We start from the raw sequence: 22,589 nt of genomic DNA, 5'->3' as shown, positions 1-22,589 counted from the left end.
ATATTTTGGTATCGGCAAGGAGACCTGGAACCCAAGTTCAGGAATCTGATTTATTATATATTATTTTCTATAGTCATGTTATGTATATGTGCCAACCTATACTTTCATGATGTGGGGAAATGAAGCCTGGGGAAGAGGCAGCCAATTCGTAGGACGCATGTTTTACTTCAATGCCACAGAGAAGACACAAGTTGAAAGACCTTTTCCTATCCCTTTTAGAAAAGGGAGACCTACTGCCATAAGACTTTTTTTTTTTTTTTAAACCGTTGTTGCACTTACAGATCGGGGAAATGCCACTGATGGCGCTTTCTTTGTGTTTAAGTTCAGAAGAGCACAAACTAAGAAAAGACAAGGAATGTAGAATGTTAAATATCCTTTATTTTCATTAAATATAATACAGTTTTGTTTTACTATGCAACAGATGTCAGTAAGTCCTGTCACAAGACCAAAATTGTAATATTAGAAAGTGACACTTTGAATATGCGGATTTAAATAAATAATTTACATGCCTGTCCACATTTTATTTATTTTTTTTAAACTAAAAGGCATCGAGAACTATATGAATTGTGCTCAAGACTGAAGCCAGACACCAGCCGCACAATGATTCTGGCCAAGAAAGTGACCATAAGCCAATGGAGGCTTCAAAAGTGACCAGAATGTTTGTGTCACAGTAGAAGACAATGTAAATCATGCCCCTCTTGTATGCATGTTGTCCTCTCGTGGAAGGGTTGGGAACCATGCTGAACACTGTAAAACAAGACTAGCCATCAAACCCAGGTCCATATGGTAAGGGGGGAAATTTCAGCTGCACCATAACCTATATGCACTACAGTCGCAATGTTAGAAGCAAATTTCATAACTCAATGCACTTCTTCACCTCTGGCCTATGCAACTACTGTCATAACTCAAAAGTAATTAAGTCTGACTGTACGTCACAAATGTCATTTTAGTGATGTGCTAAAGAATGTTGTATTTCTCTCCTCTGCAGAAGAACCAAGGGCTGATGTATTAAAATAAATCTGTAACCAGGATAATCGCTATTGAAGTAAAGCCATAGCCTAATAGCACTTAGTACCTTATTTTCAGATGTGCCTCTATTTTCTATCTTCTGAAAATCCAGTTTATTTGATATGCAAATGAGCCACAAACATTAAAGGGAACCTGTCACCAGGATTTTGTGTATAGAGCTGAGGACAGGGGCCGCTAGCACATCCGCAATACCCAGTCCCCATAGCTCTGTGTGCTTTTATTGTGTAAAAAAAAATGATTTGATACATATGCAAATTAACCTGAGATGAGTCAGGGAGAGGACTCATCTCAGGTTAATTTGCATATGTATCAAATCGTTTTTTTACACAATAAAAGCACACAGAGCTATGGGGACTGGGTATTGCGGACGTGCTAGCGGCCATCTAGCAACCCATGTCCTCAGCTCTATCCCGGTGACAGGTTCCCTTTAAGGCATATTGATGTACAGTTTAATGGGGGAACCACTTGGACACCAACTGACCCCTGAATGAAAGGCCTGTTACCAGCTTACAGAAGAGAGGTGGAAGCACATGTGCAGTCACTCGATTATACTTTGTGGGAGATACTTGAAGGTATTAAGATTGGCAAGACAAAAAAAAAAAAATACACGTTTTATAAAGTTGCCTGGCAATGGGCAGATGTAGTACCATTAGGCTAGGTTCACACACTGCTGATTATCTCTGCAGTGTATGTTATTAAAGGGGTTGTCCGGGTTCAGAGCTGAACCCGGACATACCCTTATTTTCAGCCAGGCAGCACCCCTGATGTTGGCATAGGAGCATCTCATGCGCTTCCTTGCCCTGAGCTAGATTGCGCAGGGAATGGGCTCATTTGTTTTCAATAACACACTGCCGGGCAGAAGCTTCCGCCCGGCATTCTGTTCGGTGACGTCACTGGTGCTGATGGGTGTGCCGTTTGGCTGGCTAGGGCAGCACTAAAGCCCGCCCATCAGTGTTGGTAACATCACAAAGCTTCCTGGCATCCCCATGGAGAGCCCGGTACGTCACCGGAACTCCTGAAAATGCCTTTGCCCTGCTCGATTTAGTGCAGGGCAAAGGAGAGCATAGGAGCAGGAACTGCTCTGATGCTCAAGTCAGGGGGGCTGCCTGGGTGAAAGTATGGGCATGTCCGGGTTCAGCTCTGAACCTGGACAATCCCTTTTTAATAATCACAATACAACGGGGAAGGTTCCACATTTCTTTTCTGCAGGTTTTTATAAAATCTCGTTTATCATGAAAATAGAGGGGTTGTTTTAAAAAGAAAAAGCTTGAAATGGTGTAAAACAATATGTCTTACTCACTTTACCAATACCCCCATCATCCCCATTCCAATGCTGGTCTCTACTTACTGTTCGTTCTTGACAAGAAATAAACGCTTACCCAATCACTGATTTCTCCCCTTCCCCCCCCCCTAAAGGTGGCCTGGAAAACATCAGAGTGGGACTGGTAAAATGAGTATGTTGTATCGTACACCATTCTGAGCCTTTTAATAAAACTACTTGAAGTGGTTGACAACATCTATTTGCTCATGTAACAGTTTGTGTTCTAGATTATATCTGGGTCAGCTATGATGGATTGATTTCCATGCGCTTTTAGCTTTCATTTTGTACAGTAAATGCTCCTCATGAAAACACATAAGGCAACAAGGCTTGTTGTGGACAATGAAAGTCAAATTCCTTTTTAAATACTGTAAACCTCATAAATAGCAGATATGTACATTAGCACCATTTATATCGCCTTAGTTATGCTTTATAGGAATGGGCACTATTTTATGTACTGTACTTCAATGACCACTTCCATCTGTAAACACAAAATCATCCCTGTAACTCATGTCCAGCTTCACCTAGAAACTATTGCTTCCGGCCCAAAGCTCCAGGTCATTTGTCCTCCTGCATGGTCTGGTATTAGTGTTCTGGAGAGATCCTTTAGGGTAAGGTCCTTGTACAGAATTTTTAGATACGTTATACTTGGATCCATATTGAGAACTGGAATGTTATGTTTGCCAGATACAGACTGGTTTCTTCTTCCCCCTCATGCGCTAATTAACCAAAATACGGGTGAGAGAAGAGGGCACTGGAAAGCTGGAATTCAACACTGTGACTAAAGAAGCTGGTGATAATATAGTGCAAATTTAGTTGTGGTAAAATAACACATTTGGTGCCATAGCAAACTGTAGCGACGAGAACATGTAGGCATGAGGGTGGAATAGGTGAGACAAGTCTAAGCCGCCTGCTAGGAATGCATATTCAAAGAATGTTATAAATCTTCAATGTCTTTTGAGTCATCGGAATCTGGTCCGTCTATTGAGGAGTCCATTCGGTGAACTCTGTCCCTGTGGTGCTGCAAAATTGGATCTAATGAAAGAGAGAAAACAAACAGAACAGAGTTATTAAAGGGGTTGTCCAATGTATTTATTTGTTCTTTGTATGTTTCTAACTAACCAAATGCAAAGGGTTTTCAGTTCACTTCATCTCCAGTGGCCCTGTTCTCCTGGTTAGCTGAGAGTCACATAACCTATGATGTCAGCGTCCTTCCCTGCTCTGTTGACGTTCCGTGCACAAGTCTGGGAGCAGAAGGAGCAGCTCTGCCTCTGTGCATAGAACCTCACTGTCAGCTGTGCTGGTTGGAGCGTCAAGAATCGCCCCTGCTCTGGCCGTGTCTCCTCTCCCACTGGATTTTTCAGGAAAGCTTAACCCCTACAGACTCGGGGTTGGAGGACCTGCCTCAGGTACTGAGCAGCTGCAGGGTTACCTCTTCTCCAGGCAGTGAAGAGACAAATGCTGTGTACAAGATCTTCCCTCCCTCAGCACCCTGCTGACAAAGACCAGAGGAGTTCTCTCCTCTGTACTCTTCTGCTGGCTGTGAGGAAGTGTTTGCAGAGCATTGCACAAGACCAGGTAGGGGGAAGATCCTGTATGTATCAGCAATGTAATTGGACTGTACAGCTGGGACTTGTAGTCCCACACATACAACATTAGTATCCCAGCAGTCAAACTACAATCAGGGCAGCAGAGTAGGGGGAGGGAGGTAGTCTTTGTTGACACCCACAAATATACATTAGGAAAACCTCAAAGATTGTTGTCACCCCCCCCCCCCCCCCCCCAGCTCTGCAACTGCATGTCAACAAAGGGCCAGAACAGGACTAGGTACATGAGTAAAAATAACTTGCTTAGCGTATGTATATTTTGCTGACCATCAGATTTACAGTCTTTTTTTTTTACATAACTCGGCCAACCCCTTTAAACATATCTAATACTTACAAGGTGTAAAATCTGATATGGGGGAGGGGGGTGAGAGCAGTTCAGATACACATTTTATGCAAGAGGACTAGTTACAACTGATTTAAATGACAAAACCGTAAGAGAAGGAAGCTTCTCAAAGAACAGGAATCATTTAATGGACAATGTAAGTTATTGTTTTGTGCTTGTAATGGCCTATTAGACTAAACAATAATTCTGAATTTGAGAAATTATTGTTAGCGTTAAATTATTCATCATTTGTGATTCAGACAAAACTGTTAGCCATTAGCTGTGTAAATGCTCTAAGGGTGAACGGGCAAATGACTGCATTAGGCTACTTTCACACTTGCGTTTTTGCGGATCCAGTCGTGCTATCTTTAACATAGCAATGACTGATCCGTCATGAACACCATTGAAAGTCAATAGGGGACGGATCCGTCCCCATTGACTTACATTATGGTTCACTCCGGATCCATTTTGCTCCGCATCCCATGACTGAAAGAAAACCTCTGCTTGCTGTGGTTTGCTCTCCGGTACGGGAACGCAACCAAATGGAACGGAATACATTTTGGAGCATTACATTCTGTTCAGTTTCATTTTGTCCCCATTGACAATGAATGGGGACAAAACTGAAACGTTTCTCTCCGGTATTGAGATCCTATGACGGAACTCAATATCAGAAAATTTAAGCGCAAGTGTGAAAGTAGCCTTAATGAGAAAGCAGCAAGAAATATTTAGCTACAGTTTTCTTTAAATCAAAAGACTTACTAAATCGACAATCACTCATGAAAAAATATCTGCCTAATAGGATCCTTACACTGGCAATTATCACTATATGTGCTCAAAAGTGTACAAATCTTAACATTCACATAGCAGTAATACAGCTGCATTAAATGCTACATAGCGACTTTGGATGCGACAAACATCACGTGGCAAAGATCTCAGCCTATCACTCTGCACCTAGTGGAAGTAAACGAGGTTGCGACTTGACCTAACAGTGGCAAGAAGTCCAAAAGGTTTGGATTTCTTGCGACTCTTACATGCGGTTACTGCTCCCTTGTAACTTGGCACGGCTACTACAAAGTAGATAGAGCTTTCTGCTTCTGGCTCCATTCTCTCTTTTAGTTCTGTTGCCACCAACTGCTGCAGACAGTTAACGGCGAGGGTGCCAGGGGTTGGACCCCAACCAATCTGATACTGATGACTTATTGTGAGGTAAGTATGCTTCCCTTATGTGGGTCTGGCCAGAAGGGAGTTTGCTAACCCCCCTTCCCCCACCTAAAAGATGGCCAACCGCTTTAGGCCTCCTGCACACGACCGTTGTGTGCACCCGTGACCGTTGTGCCGTTTTCCTTTTTTTTTTCGCGGACCCATTGACTTTCAATGGGTCCGTGGAAAAATCGGAAAATGCACCGTTTGGCAGCCGCATCCGTGATCCGTGTTTCCTGGCCGTGAAAAAAATAAGACCTGTCCTATTTTTTTCACGGCCAACGGTTCACGGACCCATTCAAGTCAATGGGTCCGTGAAAAAACACGGATGCACACAAGATTGGCATCCATGTCCGTGGCCGTAGGCTACTTTAATGCAGACGGATCCAAAGATCCATCTGCATAAAAGCTTTTTCAGAGATGAGTTTTCACTTCGTGAAAACTCAAATCCGACAGTATATTCTAACACAGAGGCGTTCCCATAGTGATGGGGACGCTTCTAGTTAGAATATACTACGAACTGTGTACATGACTGCCCCCTGCTGCCTGGCAGCACCCGATCTCTTACAGAGGGCTGTGATCCGCACAATTAACCCCTCAGGTGCTGCACCTGAGGGGTTAATTGTGCATATCATAGCCCCCTATAAGAGATCAGGGGCTGCCAGGCAGCAGGGGGCAGACCCACCTCCCTCCCCAGTTTGAATATCATTGGTGGCCAGTGTGCGGCCCCCCTCCTCCCTCTATTGTAATATCATTGGTGGCCAGTGTGCGGCCTCCCCCCGGCCCCCCCTCTATTGTATTAATATCATTGGTGGCCAGTGTGCGCCCCCCCCCCCCCCCTCCCTCTATTGTAATATCATTGGTGGCCAGTGTGCGGCCTCCCCCCGGCCCCCCCCCTCTATTGTATTAATATCATTGGTGGCCAGTGTGCGGCCTCCCCTCTCCCCCCCCCCCCCCCCCCGATCATTGGTGGCAGCGGAGAGTTCCGATCGGAGTCGCAGTTTAATCCTGGGGCTCCGATCGGTAACCATGGCAAACAGTACGCTACTGCAGGCCTGGTTGCCATGGTTACTTAGCAATATTACAATATTAGAAGCATCATACTTACCTGCTGCGCTGTCTGTGACCGGCCAGGAGCTCCTCCTACTGGTAAGTGACAGATCATTAAGCAATGCGCCGCACAGACCTGTCACTTACCTGCTGCGCTGTCTGTGACCGGCCGGGAGCTCCTCCTACTGGTAAGTATGATGCTTCTAATATTGTAATATTGCTAAGTAACCATGGCAACCAGGCCTGCAGTAGCGTCCTGGTTGCCATGGTTACAGATCAGAGCCCCAGCGATTAAACTGGGACTCCGATCGGAACTCTCCGCTGCCACCAATGATCGGGCAGGGGGAGAGGGGAGGCCGCACACTGGCCACCAATGATATTACAATAGAGGGAGGGGTTAATTGTGCGGATCACAGCCCCCTGTAAGAGATCGGGTGCTGCCAGGCAGCAGGGGGCAGTCATGTACACAGTTCGTAGTATATTCTAACTAGAAGCGTCCCCATCACTATGGGAACGCCTCTGTGTTAAAATATACTGTCGGATCTGAGTTTCACGATGTAACTCAAATCCGATGGTATATTCTAACATAGAGGCGTTCCTATGGTGATGGGGATGCTTCAAGTTAAAATATACCATCGGATTGGAGAAAACTCCGATCCTATGGTATATTAACTCCTGACTTTACATTGAAAGTCAACGGGGGACGGATCCGTTTGAAATTGCACCATATTATGTCAACGTCAAACGGATCCGTCTCCATTGACTTGCATTGTAATTCAGGACGGATCCGTTTGGCTCCATGTCCATGGATCCTCCAAAAATCAAGGAAGACCCACGGACGAAAAAACGGTCACAGACCAACGGAACCCCGTTTTGCGGACCGTGAAAAAATACGGTCGTGTGCATGAGGCCTTAAGGTAGAAATGGTAACATGACTACTGTTTCTTATGAAGAAAAAAGTTACATGCATCTGAAAGTAGCTCCAGACTCCTTTAGATGGTATCAGACCCACATTCAGGCAGCACATTACAACCTTGCAAATGAGGTGTAAGGTCCATGGTGCATAAAACACTGACAATTACAGGGATAGTTTCGCTGTCAGGGTCACAGGTAAAAAGAAGCATCTTAACTAACAACCGGTCATATATTAAGAATGAAAGGCCGCTCCTTCCAAATCAACATTTCATGATCTATAAGCAAAGGGAAGCACTACCTGCAAGCGTGGTAAGCGGAAGCACCGATTCTGCATCAATATCATCCGATTGTATGTAACTGTGGCACGATGGCACAATCAACACTGTTCCTTCAATAGTGGGCTGATCAAGGTGTTCTTCAAGGGCAGAAGGCCTAAGATCCTATATCAAGAGAAAAAAAAGCTGATTATTTGAAATATTTGTGTGCATGAAAAATGTGAAGTTTAATGCTAGAAAAAGATTTCTTCAAACAAAATGATAAAAGGTTATTTAGTTTGGACCATGCTTTTCTGTTAGGCCTCTTTCACACGGGCGTTGCGGGAACACCCGCGATTTTTCCGCGCGAGTGCAAAACATTGTAATGCGTTTTGCACGCGCGTGAGAAAAATCGCGCATGTTTTGTACCCAAACCCGAACTTCTTCACAGAAGTTCGGGCTTGGGATCAATGTTCTGTAGATTGTATTATTTTCCCTTATAACATGGTTATAAGGGAAAATAATAGCATTCTGAATACAGAATGCATAGTAAGATAGCGCTGAAGGGGTTAAAAAAATAAATAAAAATGTTTAACTCACCTTAGTCAAATTGATAGCGCAGCCGGCATTTGCTTCTGTATTCTTTCTTTAGGACCTGGGTAAAGGACCTTTGATGACGTCACTCCGGTCATCACATGGTATGTCACATGATCATAACCATGTTATAAGGGAAAATAATAATGATCGGGTCTCCATCCCGATCGTCTCCTAGCAACCGTGCGTGAAAATCGCACCGCATCCGCACTTGCTTGCGGATGCTTGCGATTTTCACGCAACCCCATTTACTTCTATGGGGCCTGCGTTGCGTGAAAAACGCAGAATATAGAGCATGCTGTGATTTTCACGCAACGCACAAGTGATGCGTGAAAATCACCGCTCGTGTGCACAGCCCCATAGAAATGAATGGGTCGGGATTCAGTGCGGGTGCAATGCGTTCACCTCACGCATTGCATCCGCACGGAATACTCGCCCGTGAGAAAGGGGCCTTAGAAGGATTTCCATACCAGAAGATAATCTGGGATCTCCAGCAATCAGCTGTAATTTGCAGCTAGAAGGATCTCCATACCAGAAGATAATCTGGGATCTCCCTCAATCAGCTGTAATTTGCAGCCAGCAAGGGTTTAGTTCACTTGCAGTATACATTAAATATTACTGTATCCATTTAACTGTCCATGTCTTGCATGGACGTGCTGTGCCCTGCCCTCTAGGGGTACTCTCTGGTTAAGGGCTTATTCAGATGGCCGTATGCTGTCCACAAAAATGTGGATCCGTTTTTTTATGGATTACATGCAGACCCATTCACTTCTATGGGGACCTTTTCTTCTTTTCTACAGCCCCTCAAAACAAATAAAACATGTCCTATACTTGTCAGTGAAAATCAGGACATTGCCCCATTGAACTCTAGGGGTCAACGAAAATGCGGAATGCAATCAGTTTTTTTGTGGACATACTGAAATGTCCCCAAAAAAACGGATCCGTGTTTTTGCGGACAGCATACGGCCGTCTGAATGAGCCATAAGGCTCATCCACTTTGCTGCTACTGTAAATGCTGCAGATTTTCTGCACACAGTTCAACTGCGGAGAATCTGCAGCATTTTCTCCATGTGTGGTTGTAACCTAACAGGTCATGTTGTCTGCAGTAGTTAAGATCGCTCTTCTTCAAGCTGTCACAGTTACACTCAAAATGTTCACATTTTTTTCATCTAGAGAATTTTTCTGTCAGAAAAAGAGCAAAAAAATGAAAAGAATTCCTTGAGAATATCCTTACTTTGACGTAGTTTTCTGTCACATCAATATGACTGTCATCTGTTTTTATGTCTTCACTTGAAATGTCCTCTGTGGTTGGTCCAGGATGATGTACAAGTTTCATATTCTCCATATTTATGGACTGCTCAGTGCAATATAAAGAGTCCTGGTTGACACTTATGTCCGTATTGTGAATCTCCTGGGGAAGACAGTCTGCTTTCAGAGAGCTTGAGGAACTGGGTAAGTCATTTTGCTGTAAGTGAGAATCAACAGAAAGCTCAGTCTGAGCAAGGGAGGAGGAGATGTCATCAGAAGCCAAGGTGCGAATTATAATCCCTGGTGTATGACAGTGGACTGTGACATTATCACTTGCATTTAGAAGGTTTTCAGGCTGTGAACAGATACAAGAAGTTTACATTGCATTTCAGCTTGCGGAAATTATACACGTAAAACATCCAACATCTTTAGTCTTGCTTATATTTATGCCTTTCTTGAACAAGCATTGGCTCAGATTTACTAAGGTATCGGTGTCAAAAGGGCTTCTACCCTTTTTTCTGACAGTTTTCCGCAATTCTGGCATAAAAATCTGTCTGAAAGTAAGCCAACCAGTAGTCCGTACAGAGTCAGTGTCTATCCCTGTACCACCGCTATCATGCAGCCTGAGCCCCTGTGATAATCTGGTGCAGTTCCAGGCAACCTGTCTAATGTTACACCATCTACAGCAGGGGTGTCAAACTCAAATTCATCGGGGGCCGCATCAGCAGTTTGGTCACCCTCAAAGGGCCGGAAAACTTACAGTTACTTGGCTTGGCCCTTGGGGATCTCGGACGCCACTTCCACACTTTGGCCGGGGGCTCGGTGGAGCTGATGGGTTTTATCCTAATGAGAAAGATTTCATAATAAGTATTTGGAGAAGGTGCAGAGGGATAGCAGAGCAGGGAGAGGCTGGTGCTGCTACTAGGGGGTCATACCATGGGGTAGTAATAAAGCCCACCATAATGCCCCCCCCCCCAGTAGTAATAATTCTCCTTATAATGTGACAGTGCAAAAAATACCCCCTTGTAATGCCCCCATTTGAGCTAATGTCCTCATAGTGCCCCCATAATGTGCCAGTATAAAATGCTCCAGTAGATGCCCTCAGTGTCCCCCATAATTTGCAAGTATAAAATACCCCTTCTTAGTGTCCCCCGTAGATGACCCCATAGTACTCCTCTCCCCCCTTCCCCATAGTACCCACCATGTGTCCCAGTATAAAATTGTACTGTACAGAGAGCCCATATAAAATACCCCTTCTTTGTGGCCTCAGTAGATGCCCCTATAGTGCCCCCAATCATGTGCCAGTATTAACAGCCCCCCCCCTGTGCCAGTAATAATAGCCCCCTATGCCAGTAATAGCAGCCCCCCTGCGCCAGTAATAACAGCCCCTCTGTGTCAGTAATAACAGCCCCCAGTAATAACAGCCCCCAGTAATAACAGCCCCTCTGTGTCAGTAATAACAGCCCCTCTGTGTCAGTAATAACAGCCCCTCTGTGCCAGTAATAACAGCCCCCGCCAGTAATAACAGCCCCCTTTGCCAGTAATAGCAGCCCCCCTGTGCCAGTAATAACAGCCCCCAGTAATAACAGCCCCCTTTGCCAGTAATAACAGCCCCCCTATGCCAGTAATAACAGCCCCCAGTAATAACAGCCCCCAGTAATAACAGCCCCTCTGTGTCAGTAATAACAGCCCCCAGTAATAAGAGCCCCTCTGTGCCAGTAATAACAGCCCCCAGTAATAAGAGTCCCTCTGTGTCAGTAATAACAGCCCCCAGTAATAACAGCCCCTCTGTGTCAGTAATAACAGCCCCCAGTAATAACAGCCCCTCTGTGCCAGTAATAACAGCCCCCAGTAATAACAGCCCCTCTGTGCCAGTAATAACAGCCCCCAGTAATAACAGCCCCTCTGTGCCAGTAATAACAGCCCCCAGTAATAAGAGCCCCTCTGTGTCAGTAATAACAGCCCCTCTGTGCCAGTAATAACAGCCCCCGCCAGTAATAACAGCCCCCTTTGCCAGTAATAACAGCCCCCCCTTTGCCAGTAATAACAAACAGCCCCCCCTTTGCCAGTAATAACAAACAGCCCCCCCCTTTGCCAGTAATAACAAACAGCCCCCCCTTTGCCAGTAATAACAAACAGCCCCCCCTTTGCCAGTAATAACAAACAGCCCCCCCTTTGCCAGTAATAACAAACAGCCCCCCCTTTGCCAGTAATAACAAACAGCCCCCCCTTTGCCAGTAATAACAAACAGCCCCCCCTTTGCCAGTAATAACAAACAGCCCCCCCTTTGCCAGTAATAACAGCCCCCAGTAATAACAGCCCCTCTGTGTCAGTAATAACAGCCCCCAGTAATAAGAGCCCCTCTGTGCCAGTAATAACAGCCCCCAGTAATAAGAGTCCCTCTGTGTCAGTAATAACAGCCCCCAGTAATAACAGCCCCTCTGTGTCAGTAATAACAGCCCCCAGTAATAACAGCCCCTCTGTGCCAGTAATAACAGCCCCCAGTAATAACAGCCCCTCTGTGCCAGTAATAACAGCCCCCAGTAATAACAGCCCCTCTGTGCCAGTAATAACAGCCCCCAGTAATAAGAGCCCCTCTGTGTCAGTAATAACAGCCCCTCTGTGCCAGTAATAACAGCCCCCGCCAGTAATAACAGCCCCCTTTGCCAGTAATAACAGCCCCCCCTTTGCCAGTAATAACAAACAGCCCCCCCTTTGCCAGTAATAACAAACAGCCCCCCCTTTGCCAGTAATAACAAACAGCCCCCCCTTTGCCAGTAATAACAAACAGCCCCCCCTTTGCCAGTAATAACAAACAGCCCCCCCTTTGCCAGTAATAACAAACAGCCCCCCCTTTGCCAGTAATAACAAACAGCCCCCCCTTTGCCAGTAATAACAAACAGCCCCCCCTTTGCCAGTAATAACAAACAGCCCCCCCTTTGCCAGTAATAACAAACAGCCCCCCCTTTGCCAGTAATAACAAACAGCCCCCCCTTTGCCAGTAATAACAGCCCCCACCAGTAAAAGTATTGTACATAATAAAAAAAATTAAAAAAAAACACAAACTTACCCCCTTGGCAGCGATGCGATGCAGGCCTCTTCTGGCCTGTGTCCCACGCTGTATGGCTCAGGCAGCGCGATGACGTCATCGCGCCGCCTGCGCCGGCCTCTGATAGGCTGCAGGCACTAGGCCGGCAGCCTATCAGAGGAAGGGAAAGGGACACGCCTCTCCCTCCCCTACCGCAGCACAGGCAGGAATCTGAATCGCTGTCCTGAGGACGGCGATACAGATGACTGGAGATGAGCGCTTCCACAATGGAAGCGCTCATCTCCCTGTGCTCCGCCGCCAGCTCGCTCGCCTGCCGCATATCGGCGGCGGCTGCGCAGGCCACATGACGAGGTCTGGCGGGCCGGATTCGGCCCGCGGGCCTTGTGTTTGACACCCGTGATCTACAGCATTAGTAAATCTGGGACGGTGTTTTTTTTTCCTCTCTCACACTGGAGCCACAGATATACTGATAATGTACCACTGGTGCTAACAGAAGAGGCCGTATAGTCCACATAAAAATGTGGGAAGCATTTTACTTCTATGCAGAGTTATCATTATCATATCACTCATATGTAACAGCCAGCTACTCCACTTTCCCTGTATGTGGTTTATATACATATCCCCCACTGCAAGATTTTTACTAACACATCCATATGCACATCCTAATGGCTTACGTGTACATGTCTACACTGCACACTGATGCAAAAGAAAGACTGCAGCATGCATGCATGACTGATTTCTTGAGTTTCCCATAGTAGGAGTAAAACTGGCCATACACTTTAGATACCTGACAGTAATTCAGCGGTCACCTACATACACGTGCACACTTGGTTAAGCCCAGCATACTTGTGTTCATGTGGAGAGGAATAAGCCACTGTAAAATACCTCCATTGGTTTATCTCACATGACAACAAAGGATCGGGCATTGTTGTAGAAATATAAATAGTTGTAATCAGCTCGCATCAAAGTTTGTGTAAGGTAAATCCCTTTTCCCTCAGCCGCAGTCAGAGACAGACCCAGGTGCTACCATCTTGATTGAAATTCTGAGCAACTCCTTCCCGCCCTGCCCAGCCTGTACCTTTTATTTACTCACAAAAGGTGTAAAAGGGGCTGGCCCAAGACAAGGATACAGGAAGTGATGACATACAGGAAGTGATGACATGTCAAAGGACAGGGAGGGGCAATCAATGTGGCTGTACAGACAATGCACACACCCCATCCCTGTATAAGGAAAGATAAGTCATGTCGATTGTCTGACCAGCCAGGTGGCCGCCCATCCCCCACCACTGTCAGTATGGATCCCATTCAATACTGCTCAAAGCGACCAGTATCTAGTGAAGATCATTCTACTGGCTCTTATAGGTTTGAGATTATCTGCGAGACATTGCTACGGCTATTGTCAGTATACGGTACGAGTATACCGACAAGGCAGATATGCATGTCTTAAAAGCAGATATGTATCCAGAAAGGGATAGCGAAGCCGCAGCAGAGGTATAATATGTATCTCTCGTTATGCAGACTTCACTTCTCTAATGTGTATAGACATTTGAAGGGAAGAAGCCCAGTGCTTGCACTTAGTGCTCACAAACCGGCAAACGCCCCCCCTACACACTGAGAACACGTCTCCAAGCCCATGAGAAGGTTTTCATACTGACGGTTTCACCACTGGTCCCGATTCTCTGACCAGTGTTCTCTGGCTAAATCCTACACAGGGAGACAGATGACAATCTATAAAAAAAACACACACACATCCTAAAGTAAAATGTCCGCATAATAAAATTTCCACAACAGGCATGTTGGATTTAATCTGCCATTGGGAGAGAGTCAACGCACCCCTTTAACCTCTTAACAGTTCTGCCCCAGTGCTTGGGCAGCAGGAAGGCTGATTTAGCTGCTCATATCTCTGGACTGGTAGCATGTAGAGATATGTCTTGTTTGAAAGCTGGCATTCCAAGCTTTCAAACAATACCAGAATCAAAGCATTATCCTCACCACATCCGAAGATCGGTTGAGATGGCAGTGAATGCAACTGAAAGTGAAAGTAAATGCAGATTATAGAGTATTTATTCCCAACTCTATTTCTTACTGTGATATCTCTTGCTGATGTTGAGATAATGCCTGGACTGCCAGATTTCAAACAAGACTAAACCCATATCTCTAGCTGCTACCAATCTGGAGATATGATGACAATAGATGGTCATGTAGTCTGACGAAAATTAACAGGTTCGGCTAACATTCATCTAATGTATATGCCCGCCTTAAGAAACCCATATTGTCTTGAAGGTTTGCAACTTCAATCTACTCCAATAAACAGAAATTTTACATAACATAACTACATTTCTTGCCGTGTTTCTGATCTATGTAATAATGGTTTCCATATTCCCCCCTGCCAATCTCATTCATTCTGTCTAATACACATTCTAAAAATCTAACAAAAATGCTACAACCTGAAAAGCAGCACTCTTGTTTACCTCATATCATACCAGTTTACACTCTACCATGAAGTCTCTTAACAAAATATACGCAGTCGGTACGTATGCTCTTACTCACAGATAAGGCATGCACAATAATCTGCTCTGGTGATGCTGGGGAGGTGTTTGAGGTCAGGGTCACACCTTGGTTTGAAGTCAGTGTTAATGGAAGACTTTGGCTAGAACTTGTCTGTAGGATGAAGGTGCCTGAGGTACCGCTGGGCTGTAAATAAAAGGACTTCGGGAGAGAAAGAGTGGTCAATTAAAAGGAGATGACTGGTATTATATTTTCTTTCTTAAAGATGCCCTCTCACAAAAAAAAAAACATTTTCTCTGACCTGTTAGAAAGGTGCATGATGTTAACTAGTGAAGGTAATTTTATTACCAGTGACTGTATTTATAACCTCCCTTCTGATCTTCAGCTGTGGCATGTGACCAGCACTTTGACTCTCCAGATAACACAGCAGTTTCTCTATTTATTCCTATGGGAGCCTCAATGTCAGTCTTAGGGCTCATGCACGCGACCGTATGTATTTTGCAGTGCACAAAAAATACGGATGATGTCCGTTTGCATTCCGTAATTTGGAGAACAGAACAGCTGGCCCCTAACAGAACAGTACTATCCTTGTCCGTAATGCGGACAATAATAGGACATGTTCTATTTTTTTGCGGAACAGACAGACGGAAACGGAATGCACACAGAGTAACCTCCGTTTTTTTTTGCGGACCCATTGAAATGAAAGGTTCCGTATACGGTCCGCAAAAAAACCCGGAACACCAATAGAAAGAAAATACGTTCGTGTGCATGACCCCTTATAGAAATGAATAGAGAAGTAACTGACTTTTTGTCCTGTGTCAGTTTGAGAGGCAGAGTGTTGGACACATGACACAGCGGAGGATCAGAAGGGAGGTTGTAACTCACAAATACAGCCACTGATAAGAGGATTACCTTCGCTACAGTTTACATCATGTACCTTTTTAATAGGTCAGAGAATAACAATTTTTGTGGGAGTGCTTCTTTAAAGGGAATCTGTCACCAGGATCTTGGACTATTATCTGCATTAATACATGAGTAGTATTGTAGATGAGTCCATATAACTTTTTTTTATTTATTTTCCTAATGGCCCCTGTTCCCTGTTGGGACTGCTGTGCCCTCTTCATTATATTAGCACAGCACAACGGTCCCAAATATGTATTTTGGTGCTGACAGTGGGATAAGGGGGGCAGTAGGAAAAAAAATAGTTATCTGGACTCCTTATCTACAATAGTCCAAAACTGGGGTGACCGATTCCCTTTAGAGAAGCACTCCCACAAAAAATGTATATTTTTAAATGTATTCATCCATTCACTTACTGGTAGGATCTCAAATGTCTGCAGCGTTCGTGAAGACAGAGTGTCTTGGTCAGCATTAGGAGAGGAGGGTTCAGGTGAGGCTATAATGAAGCAATAAAAATGGAGCATTAATATCGGGATGTGATGAGTGCAAATCTGGGTGTAAAATGTCCAGTTATTTCACTTGGTGTACTGATGAACAAGAGATTAAAAAAGCAATGTGGCCACACTCTCTCTAGTTATTACCTAAACTGGCCAAAAGTGGATCTTGAGAAAACAGATGAATTGTACCAAATATGGTTTGGACATCTTTGGATGATATATATCTTTAGAAAATGTATGTGAAGCCTTCATTAGAGAAAAACCTGACACAGAACTAGTTGTAACCTAGACTCGGGCCGGCTTTACATGGTCCAATACGCCATCTTCTCAGACGGGTAGCTATGTATTTCTTTATCTGGAGGCCAGACAGAGCGTTGCCTTCATGAGTTTAGGAAATATCTTGCTAATGTGGGAGTGGAAAAATCAGTTACCATCGTGTCAAAATTACGCCTGCCATTTTCTCAGAGAGAGAGAGAAGAGAAAGTGACAGAAGAGAGCAAGTGAAATAAGTAAGAGCATAGAGAGAAGAGAAAGGAGAGAAGAGTGAGAGAAAAGAGAGTGCTAGAGGATAAAGAAAAGTAAAAGAGACCTTGTGACAGGATAAAGAAAACTTAAAGGAAAGGAGAATGAGATTAGAGAAAGGAGTGACAGAATAGTGAGAGAAGTGTGTAAAAGAATAAAGTGAGAGTGTGTGCGAGGGAGAAGTGAGATGACAAAGTGAGAGAAGAGATAGTTCTTTGAAGGGCATGGGAGTGAATGGGAGCTCACTACGCACGATTGGCCACCACTTCTATGGGCCCAACGGAAATAGCCGAGCCAGTGCTGCGCATGCGCAGTGCACCCTCCGCCACTTTTCGGGCTCCATTCTTGATGTATCAGACAATGGGGGCATATGCTAGCGATATGCCCCCATTGTCTGAGATGAGTCAACCCCTTTAAAGGGGTTTTCCAGGATTTTAATATTGATGACCTATTCTCAGGATAGGTCATCAATATCAGATCGTCAGGGGTCCGACACCTGGCACCCCCGCCGATCAGCTTTCCTTTCATTATTTACCTGCACGCTGACAATATCACAGCGGTGAGCAGGTGTAATTACTTCAATGGGATGGCTCTGTAGTATTCAAGTTTACAGGAAGGAGCCATCCCGTAGAAGTGAGTGGGACGACTAGTAATTACATCTGCTCACCGATGCGATGTTGAGCAGAGCAGGTAAAAAATGAAGGGAAGGCTGCGCTGGCACAGAGTGTGGCCTTCTCCAGCTGATCGGTGGGCGTACCAGGTGTAGGACCCCCGCCGATCTGATATTGATTACCTATTCTGAGGATATGTCATCAATATTAAAATCCAGGAAATCCCCTTTAAAGGGGTATTCCAGCTGTTACATTAATGTTAAATGGGACAGGACTGCACTGTACCTAAAGAAAAAAAGCACTCAGCAGTGATGTGTCCCCAGGTGGTGCGTGACCCAGCCATGACTTGCCATTTGGGGACACATCACAACAGAGGCCTCGGCAGTGCACGTGACCCCTTCTGGAAGTCTGCATCCCGGGGACTGGAAAGAGCCAGACCGCACCCTCACTACGGGAATGATTTACAGCTCAGTCTCGGCCACATGTAGCACTGGAATAAAAGCTGGAATACCCCTTTAAGGTAGAGTTACTAATAGTTTCTAAATACAAAAATTGATCAGAGTGGCTCAATACTGGATAAATCTGGCTCTCCTTTAGCCCATGTATGTTAAGAAGTGAATGTATCACAGACCAGCGTTTTATGCCGTTCTAGCATATCTCCGTGCACTGCCAAAGACTGAGCCTAATTTATGACTGGGCCCATGCCTCATGATAAATTAGGCGCTTCTCTGGATGTCCGTGTGCCTAAACTGAAATCTATACCAGCCCGCAGGTAGCCTACTTTGTGCTAGAATGATGTGTCTACATTTTGGGGTCAATTTGGCACATCTAAAACAACGCCCCTTCTGCCACTAAGCCATGCCCCCTTTGATTTCCTATGAGGTAAACAAAATCATAATAAAAAGGAATAAATGTGTTGATTGTCCTCTGCACCAGAAATCTGGCTCAGTAAATAGTGAATCTGTCCCTTAGATTATAGGTGGTAAGTTGTGTACTGTGTCTACATATTACCCATAGAAGAGATTAAGTATTTATTATTAGTGATGAGCGGCAGGGGCAATATTCGAATTTGCGATATTTGGACGAATATTTATCATATATTCGAGAATTTGAGAATTCACAATTATTTTCTTGATTGCGAAAAAATCAGCAATGTAATATGCGCATATTGCGCGCGCAATACAGGCGTGGGTCACTTTTGCTACATTTTTCAAGCTACTAGAAGTTCCCTGAGACTGGAGAAAATGATTGGCACGGCAGAACATTACAATGGCGTTATATGCAGATAGAGTGCTCCAGTATATTCCCGATTGCGCTAATCGGCAATTAATTATGCGCATATTTTGGCGCAATACGTGCAACTTCACATTTGAGCAGTTCTGACTACATATTACTGATTGGTGCACTACGTATTGTTGTGACATCACAGCACTATGTATGTAGCATGTATGTATGGACAGCAGAACACTATATCACTATCTAACCTACACTGACTATCTGTATTATATATATAAGCTAACTATCTAATGTAATGACACAGGAAAGCACAGAGCACTGCATACCAGGGCTGCTGGGGAGCTTCTTATATAGTATAGTAAATGTTGCTAAGCTCAGACAAAGACATCGCAGCCTTCTCATTGGCTCACAAGCAAGAAGGGGGGTTACTGAAGAAGAAAAATCTAGAATATTCGCGAATACGGATATATAGCACTATATTCTACATCTTTGCGAATTCTCAAAGTGCCGATATTCGCAATTAAAATTTGCGATTCGAATATTCGCGCCCAACACTATTTAATATGCTGGTGCCAAAATCTATGAGTGTGTACAGTTTATATCAGGGGCCATACTTACACAGGTGGGTGATCTGTACAGGGATCTGCAGCAGGCTTGGGCTCTCCTCCAGCTGAGCCACTCTTATCTGCACATGCTGCACACCGGAGGTCCCACTCTGGGACTGGATGTCCGCTTTGTTCTCTAGCTCCTGAGCACCCAAGAGAGTACTTTGGTTTTCATGCAACTGTCTCAGTCCTTTTATTAATACTGAAAACAGAAATGCACTATTGTTATTGAGGTCTTTCAAGAACTACCAGACAATTATTGAATCGTCGCAAGCTGTCCTGCTGTAGGTTACTGAACCGAAGGTTATATTCATACGGCCTAAATTTGCAGAGTATCCAGTCACGAAAATACCCTGCAAAAAAATACGGTTTTTAGCCATCTGTTTCCAAATACCCTTGAGAAGTGGCATGTTACTTTTTTCAAGGGTATGTAGCTGTGTTCCCCATTGAAGTCAATGGGAAAGGATTAAAACGGCTACCAGTATTTGGCATATTTTTGCCGCCAGAAATGCACTGTTCTCAAGAGGCAGGAAGCTTACTGATCTGCCACTGGTTTTGCTCGCACAGAATTAAAGTGTACCTAAACTTTCACAATGGCTGCACATCAGTATCACCCCTTTTTTATTTTTCTAAATACCATTATATTCCCCCTTGTTCACATCCTTGCATCCTTTACCCTCTACCCGGCATCGCTGCTGCGTCCATGCTGTCACCCCCTTCATACTGATATCATAATACACTCATTGACAAGAAAAAAAGTCTGACTGCTGCAAAACTCATGATGCAGTAATATTTCAGGCAGATATGTATATGATTACAGGTGTGGTCTGATAAGAGGGTGTAAACGTGATTCCCCTGCCGCCCTATAGAAAGGCTTTCAGGGGTTACTTTTAGGTAGTGTACCTTATGGTGAGAGATCGCTGACTGCTAGACATGCCTCTACCGCACACTCACTTTCAGAGGGTAGACAACATTGGACTGAGAGAAGCAGGATGATCATTTCAACAAACTGCCTGCCATCTAGGCTTTTCTGACCTGGCAGTTAGGAGGTCTTGGGAGCAGGGGTCACATGAGGGCACACACGGCGAACAGGCTCCAGACAGACCGCCAGCAGAAAGGATCAAGCATGAGCAGCTCCCACAGTTTACACTTTCATTACAAGCCCCTTTTTTTGGCCAGACCATTTCCAGGCGCTTAGAGGGAAATTTGGTGTCATGGCACCCATTGCTTGTCGTACCATTGACAGTCAGCTGTCGTTTGCAGTGGTGTCGTGAATGAGAAATCTGAACTGGTATGGACTGGAACTGTATCATCTTTAGCGTTCCAGGATCTGTTTGGGATCACATGACAGGATCCTGCCTTTTCTGTGGAGGGACGCATTGCTCGAACTGCTGGTGTGATGATATGGGGAGCCATTGCATATGACAGTCGGTCAGCCCTAGTGGTGATACGAGGGACAGTGATATGTGCAGGACATCATGTGGCCACTCTTTTTTTCAGTAGGATAATTCTCACCTACACACAGCAAGGGTTTCCCAGGAATATCTCCACCAGATTGCAACACTTCCTTGGCCTGCCTGGTCACCAGATTTAGCACCAATCGACCATTTATGGAACCAGCTGGGATGCCTGCTTCAGGAACCAACAAATGTGCAGGATCTATAGGACCAGCTGCAACATCTGTAGCCAAATGTGCCACCATACAGGCCCCGTATGCGGGGGCAGACTGGCCATAGACGCTACAGGGAAATCTTCCGGTGGGCCAATGCCCCGGGGGCAGCCCGAGCCCTCCGCATGGCCTCCGGCTGTGTACATAATGACCTGATACTCTCAGTATTAATAAATCCACAGGTGCCCTCCTGAATCCAACTATGTCACCATCCTCAGGACAGTGATTCAGTGGAATATACTGCAATGCAGGTGGCAGTATTTTATGCTGCACTGTGGTATTTGGTTCTGCTTGGGCGGTCTTTGTGTGCTGCACTAAGGTACTGCTGGCCTCCACCTACTTCTGTTGTCCCTTCCTACTTGTGTTCCTCTTCCAATCTGGATCTTCCTACAACATGGAGCCACTCTCAGGTTTATTTCCAGGGCCACTTTAAGTTCTCAGTCCGCCCCTGCCTGTATACCTCCATGCCCAACTGTATCCAGGCTAGAGGAGCCCCAACAGTGTATTAAAGCCTCCTTTCAATTGTACATTTTCCCCAATAAACTTAACCTTTCTCTCTAATATTTTAATCACTTACATATATCATTATTACTTTTATTCAATTCCAACAACTTCTTGATGCCTTATTTTTGTCAGTGAGTATAGTACCTGTCACTATCTGACATAAACCCCAAAAACAAATATACCACAATATGCCATATGCCCATTATTTAAAAAAGAAAACTGTACATGCGCCAATAGAGAGCTGTCAGTTGTGTCTCTTTCATGTCCTACTCCCCGTACTCTGAGACACTGCAACCTATACAACTTTGTACATGGAAAAGATGTATGGATTACAAATGGCAACATCGAAAAAAGGGGGATTTTTTAGTACTGAAAAGCCTCTGGACTGGCTGGACCTTTGGGTAGATATTGCGTCAAAAGGGAGGTAAAATAATTGAATCCAATTTATTACAAAAATGCTGTCTATGGCATTTGGAAAGGTGTTAAGGTATATTAGCCAGAAGCTTAGGTACCCTTTAAGCTGTGTGAACATAGCCTAATGGTTAAACAACTCAATCTATTATTCATCTGTTCCTTCACAAAACTTGTGCTACATCATGCACATATTAGACGCTTTGGGTCCAGGACTTGAGATCTCACTGAGCACTAGAACAAGTCCTTGGTTCTTGTTCTCCTTGAACAGCCATGTCAGACTGTATAGAGCAGTAAAATCATACATCTCACCCCAGCGAAAAGAAATGAATGGTTAGACTATTACAAAAACAGACACAGCACTCGACAGAGAGCTTGTACTACTTCATTCTGGTGAATGGGAGACTCTCAGGCCCTGGACCCTCAATGATCAAAACTTCTAAAGGGTTCTTTACACAGGCGGAGAATCCCGCAGATTATAACTAACAAGTGTTCATAAAAACGATCTTTAGCAATTATCTAGCGGTGTAAATGTTCCGC

At 44.7% G+C, this 22,589-nt stretch overlaps 2 protein-coding genes across 3 annotated transcripts in view; one reads left to right on the top strand and one right to left on the bottom strand.

Annotated features, from left to right (window-relative positions):
* Positions 1-1,146, top strand: part of TMEM243 (transmembrane protein 243) — a 33,126-nt gene extending 31,980 nt beyond the window's left edge. Inside the window, exon 5 of the mRNA XM_040413142.1 lies at positions 1-1,146. Within this exon, the coding sequence (XP_040269076.1) occupies positions 1-123 (123 nt within the window). The 3' untranslated portion in view covers positions 124-1,146.
* A 632-nt stretch (positions 1,147-1,778) lies between these two features.
* The window catches only part of DMTF1 (cyclin D binding myb like transcription factor 1), a 54,037-nt gene continuing 33,226 nt past the window's right edge, over positions 1,779-22,589 (bottom strand). For both annotated transcript variants that reach the window (XM_040413135.1, XM_040413137.1), the window contains exons 11-16: positions 19,479-19,667; positions 16,411-16,490; positions 15,137-15,295; positions 9,524-9,892; positions 7,740-7,881; positions 1,779-3,382 (exon numbers count right to left, since the gene is read on the bottom strand). In XM_040413135.1, coding sequence (XP_040269069.1) covers positions 3,285-3,382; positions 7,740-7,881; positions 9,524-9,892; positions 15,137-15,295; positions 16,411-16,490; positions 19,479-19,667 — 1,037 coding nt within the window. In that variant the 3' untranslated portion in view covers positions 1,779-3,284. The remainder of the gene's footprint in view (positions 3,383-7,739; positions 7,882-9,523; positions 9,893-15,136; positions 15,296-16,410; positions 16,491-19,478; positions 19,668-22,589) is intronic.

The sequence above is a fragment of the Bufo bufo genome, chromosome 1, assembly GCF_905171765.1.
Source record: "Bufo bufo chromosome 1, aBufBuf1.1, whole genome shotgun sequence".
NCBI classification, from domain to species: Eukaryota; Metazoa; Chordata; class Amphibia; order Anura; family Bufonidae; genus Bufo; species Bufo bufo.
The sequence above is the reverse complement of the archived record's forward strand: the minus strand, read 5'-3'. Positions and strand labels throughout refer to the sequence as shown.